Source organism: Sinocyclocheilus grahami, unplaced genomic scaffold (genome assembly GCF_001515645.1).
Source record: "Sinocyclocheilus grahami isolate Dianchi unplaced genomic scaffold, SAMN03320097.WGS_v1.1 scaffold218.1, whole genome shotgun sequence".
In the NCBI taxonomy this organism is placed as follows: domain Eukaryota; kingdom Metazoa; phylum Chordata; class Actinopteri; order Cypriniformes; family Cyprinidae; genus Sinocyclocheilus; species Sinocyclocheilus grahami.
The window spans coordinates 145305-150896 of record NW_015505397.1 but is presented as its reverse complement, the minus strand read 5'-3'; the positions used below and the strand labels follow the sequence as shown (position 1 = coordinate 150896).

The window sequence follows — 5592 nt, the reverse complement described above, 5'->3', positions numbered from 1 at the left end:
CCGTTTTTTTTTTTTTTTTTAATTTTGGGGAAAATTTAAACCCGTTTTTTTTTTTTTTGTGAGTGAGATGCATGTTCACATTTATTCTAGAACTAAAGTAACATCTTACTCCCGATTTCTCTCAACATGGGGACAGGAGAGCTTTCAATCAATAAATGGGGAAAAAAAAGTAAATGGCGTTACTTATTTGAAAAAGTAACTCAGATATTTTCTTATAAATTAAAAAGTAACGCGTTACTTTACTAGTTTACTTGAAAAAAGTAATCTGATTACGTATTTTACGTTACTTGTAATGCGTTACCCCCAACACTGTTAATATTAAAGTATTCTATCAATATTTTATCACATTAACTCACCACTATAATATCTTGCAAATACTAAACTATATATATATATATATATATATATATATATATATAATAAATACTTATTTAAATATTCATTAGCAAATACTATGCAGTACGCTAGTAATCATTTCAATGGTGTTTGTGTACACTTGAAGAAGCTCAGTGAAGGTCATCAGAAAAGCAAGATGAACACACACAACAAGAACACAGACTGTAGGAACGTGTGTGTTTATGGGAATTTGTAGACTTCAAGTGAATGAATAACTGGCAAGAATGAGACATGATACTTGAGGAGCAGTTAAAGACAGCAGAACGTGTGTATATTCATGTACGTTAATCATTTTAAACAGGAGGCGTAGGGATGGAAAAAGACAGAAATCTGGGATGGATTGATGAAGGAACATCAAAGTAAGAAAGTGAGGTGAGTGGAAGAATGAAAAAGCGAAAGCAGACCTGCTTCTTCATCCTCCTCATCCTCTTCCTCATGGTCAGAACTGGATGAGGAGTGATCACCCGCGGCCGAGCTAACAGCGCTATTCACCCCACGGTCACCGTACAGCAGCCCTGAAATACAGCAACCATCAGAGACAACAGACGGGTTGAGTACAGAGAGAGAGGAAAAGAACTCAGCTGGAGTTTGCGCTTCTCCTACCCACTCACACAAGGACACTAACATGACCCGAAAACTAATGACACATGGTGTACGAACAGAAAAAAAGCTAAGAAACAGACGAACGAGTGAGAAAAGCAAGCAGAATGATAAGACAGACTCTCTGTTGACACGTAAGAAACAAGACCTGTCAGGAATGACACCAACAATCATAATGATGACTGCAACAACGAATCCATGAAAATGCACAATGAAAACAGCTGACAATGACACTTTACAGCGCTAAGGCAGTTTTCTTTTTTCAAAATCTGAATTTTTAAAAGATTTTTTATATTGCCCACCCCTAATCATCATCATCATTCATACTGATATATAATCATAAAATGTTTGCCCAAACTGTGCAGCCCAGCAAACCTGGAGGGTTTTTTTTCTTCTTAAAATGCCTTTTAAAATTGCAAGTTTTATCAGAAATAGTTTTTTTATATATAAAGATAAAATTAAAACAATGGACATGAATTAACTATCAATATATTTCAAGTACTAATCAGCAAAACAATAAAAAAAACACGCAAGTAATGTCAAAATACAGTCTACTGAAAAAAATGACAGTCAATTCAGGTGTGAAAGTGGATCGTTTGTACCTGGATGGTGTCGTGGTGAGGAATGCACAGAGGTGCCTGGCGTTCCTGAGGGTGGCCTCTCTTTATCAGGGCTCTGTGAGATGGGAGGGGCTGCGGCGTAATGATGGCTCATGGGATTGTGGAGGTTTTGGTTATAGTGTTGTTGAACTAGAGATACATGGGATAATACACAATCAATAAAACTGATCCAAGCATGTTACATGTGTTTGATTCCATTCTGTTGCATGAACATACATCATGAATTCAAACCGACCTGCATTTGATTGGCCGTTGACAGTGGCTGTTTGGCTGAGAGGCGGGGCTCCATAGCCCAGGTGAGCTGGTGTGGGCGTGGTCCCGATCCCTTGAGAATACTGTTGCAAAGAACTCTGGGTCAGTGGCATTCCTGTAGAAACGGGTAGCTGCTCAGCAGCGGTTTGGGAGGATCTCAGCGTGCCGTACTGGCTGCTCCCAGGGGCTGATGGGTAAGAAACAATGGGGTACAGCGGGGCATTGAGGTTGTTGCCACTGGATGCTGGCACCAAGCTAGGCTGCAGCTGCTGAGGTTGGGGCTGAGGTTGCCCCTGTGAGGGGTGACTATATGTCTGTCTGTAATATCCGGCTGGCATAGCGTACGGTGCAGTCTGCTGGAATGACTGTACCGGGGCGTTTGAGGTGGAGTACTGATGCGTTCTTGGTGGTGCTGGACATGGTGACGGCCCTGAGCTGTTCTGGTAGTAGTTTCCACTATACCCTGTGCTCGAAACTGGGGTTTTGCCGGCGGGAGGAGCGTTGTGTCCCGCCACGGTGGGGTAAGCCGCGGGCAGAGCAGAACTATAGTAGCTGGATGCTGGATACATGGCAGGGTATGTCTGTCCCGGACCTGCAAACAACAACATCATGAATTTTATTTGTGCTTTCAACATGCAAATGAGATGGAAATGTGACACGTGTTATCATATCATTAGACAAATTCTATGTTTTACACAAATTGACCTGTGAAAACCAACAGCAGGTGAAACTTGCATCAATTTTCATCTCCCTTACAAATAAGTAGTGTGACGGTAATACCACGATACTGAATGACTGCCATATTCATACACATTACTAAAAACAAAAAATTTGATTATTATATATACACATACATACGCACGTTTTATATATATACACACAGACACACATATCATATTATATATTTATTTTACATAAAATACAAAAAACTTTTTTTATTTCCAAGGCAACATTTCTCATTTTCATTTAATTTAGTCTGATGTACTAAACTAGCTAACACTGAAAACATAGACCTATTTAAAAATAAATAAATAAACAAATGACAAAAACAACAACTAAATTTTACAAAAACTATCATATAATAATAAACACTGCATGGCAATCCATGGTACTTTAAAGAATAAATGTTATCAACATGTCCAAAATACTTTTTACAGAGAGATATATATATATATATATATATATATATTTATTTATTTTTTATTTAGATGTACATTATAAAATACAAAACAAACTTGTTATTTATGTTATAATATACAGTTTAACGTAACATTGTCAAAGTCTACGTTTCGTATAACCTCAAAACATTAAAATCATGTTTTAAGAGATTAAACAACAAATGTTGGTTATTTGTAAATATCTAGTAAATATGTATCACATTCTGCATTGATCTGCGCAATTACGCGAGCTCAATTTACAACTAATAAAATAAGACATACGATCAAGACAGAGACATATTTAAGCTCCCAATTCGGATCATCTAAATGACAAAATCTTAACAGATTAATAACCCGGACCTTTAAGCCTTTAAAACGAGAAAAATAACAACCAAACAACCTGAACTGAACTAGCCGCTAACGGGCTAATGACAGGAGACGGAAACACACCAACTTTCATCTTCAATAAAACACACCGAGAGCTGCGCTATGATTTTAATAACAGGTAACGTTACAGAGAAATGTTCCTGAAATCTGTCATCTGTAGCGGTCGAAGTCTCCACCGCAGAGACGCAGATGACAGGTGCTTTAGCTCAGCCTGTCTCTGTCTCAGGCCTTTAGCTAGCTAACGTTAACCTCTCCGAGCTTTATCAGGTGGATTTGAAAAGGAGTTTAGCATTTAGCGACATCGTCTAGCCGTTAGCATTTTAGCTTAACATGTAGCCAGTAATCTTAGCATTTGAATGTGATATTCGCGTTAGCTTTAGCATGTTAGCTCAGGTGGTTTCGCTTTAATCCCGTAAATATTCGTTCTGACAGGGCGCTGCTGGCGCTGCTGGCGCTGCTGTCGCCGCCGCTCCGCCTCCGTTTTGTGAGGAATTCATGCTGTAATTATTCCCGGCCGAGTTCGGATTGGCGTAACCCTGTGTGGACATCTCTATCCGAGTGGTTGAAGAGTATACAATATACGCGGCTGTCACCAGTTGTGGGTCTCCATCGACCTGCCCACAGCTAAGCGGACTAACGGTGCTGATCACGGGCCGGCGAATCCAGACTGAGATCAACCCACAGTCTATGGACCAGCCGAGCTCTTCAAAATAAAAGCGTCGAAAGAAAAAATAAATAAATAAATAAAATGAAAAAAAATAAAAAAATAAATAAATAAAAATAAATAAAATAAAAAATAAAATAAAATGATGTAAATAGATTAAAATAATATAAAATAACATAAAATAAAATTATATAAATAAAATAAAACACCCGAAAAAATGGCTTTTTGTCCAAAATCAGGGATGAACACAAACAGGTGGCTCATCTTGAGAGAACTGATCCATCATTACGCCCTGGAAAGATGTAAGACACTGTATTTAAAAGGAGATATTTGTGCTTTATTGTTACATCTGTGTACATTTCGTTAGATGCTTGGAAAAATATAAATAATAACAGCTAAAAATGATCGTATTCTACGCCAATTTACTACTAATTATAGACCCTTAAAACTTTTTTTTTCACATTTATTTATATACTAGCGTTTTGTACAATACAGATAGTTTCAAATCAGCTTCACAGTAAAATAAACAACAATTTTGAATCAACTTCAATTTCAGCTGTAAGGTTGTAAACGTGAGTATTTCATATCAGCATAAAAAATGTCTATATTTGGCAACTAGCCGGAAAAAAGTTTATTTAAAAAATATTTTATGTTAGTTAACGTTAATTTAAAGTAATGGAAATCAACTATGACATTAATTCAGTTAAGCTAAGAATCAGAAGACAATAGTGTCATTATTTAGCTCAATTCAGATTCAGTGTTGATTTAATTCAGTGTCAGTGTTATAAAGTTCATCAATTATGAAATGGCTTCAAAAAAAGCTCTACAAAAGACAATAGTGTCATTAAATTCAGTTTTAGAACACAAGTTTTTGTACTCTCATCCGATAGTGTGTCAGTGCAGTCAAACTGACAATATTTTCTGAATATAGTCGTCTTTCAAGCCCCATCTGAGCGAGTCAAAGGCGACAGTGGCAATACACATCACTGTTAGACTTTTTATTGTATTTTTGCGGTAACTTACTGGCAGCACTATTGCCAGTAAGTTACTGTAACTACCCCTTTACAATAGCTTATGGCAAGTTCATTTTACAGTATGATGGCCTTACCGCAATTTCATTTTACAGTAAAATACCCTTACCGCAACGTAATTTTACAGTTCTATATCCTAACTGTAACTTAGTTTTACAGTATAATAATATTACAGTAATTTTACTGTAATTTATTTTACACTATTTATTTTATAAAACCTTTTAATATTTTACATGAATCCCATTGAATTGAATAAATTCCGAATAAGTGAACTGAGTCCATGTACAACAGTTTATTTTTTATTCACTGTCACCATTAAATACATCCATTACTTACTTATTTATTGTGCTTTATTCTGGAACATTACAGAGAGATATTGCATATCTCAGGTGTGAGATGCTTGATCATATATATATATATATATATATATATATATATATATATATATATATATATATATATATAAACATCTCACACATTTCTCT

General features: G+C 36.2%; 1 protein-coding gene across 3 annotated transcripts in view; it reads right to left on the bottom strand.

Moving 5' to 3' along the window:
* Window positions 1-4096, bottom strand: part of sec24b (SEC24 homolog B, COPII coat complex component) — a 27868-nt gene extending 23772 nt beyond the window's left edge. For 2 of the 3 annotated variants that reach the window (XM_016287053.1, XM_016287054.1), the window contains exons 1-3: window positions 3835-4096; window positions 1852-2461; window positions 1599-1745 (exon numbers count right to left, since the gene is read on the bottom strand). In XM_016287053.1, coding sequence (XP_016142539.1) covers window positions 1599-1745; window positions 1852-2461; window positions 3835-3960 — 883 coding nt within the window. In that variant the 5' untranslated portion in view covers window positions 3961-4096. Of the gene's footprint in view, window positions 1-800; window positions 912-1598; window positions 1746-1851; window positions 2462-3834 lie in introns of all 3 variants that reach the window. The other variant, XM_016287052.1, reaches the window with a different exon arrangement.
* Between the last annotated feature and the right edge of the window lie 1496 nt (window positions 4097-5592).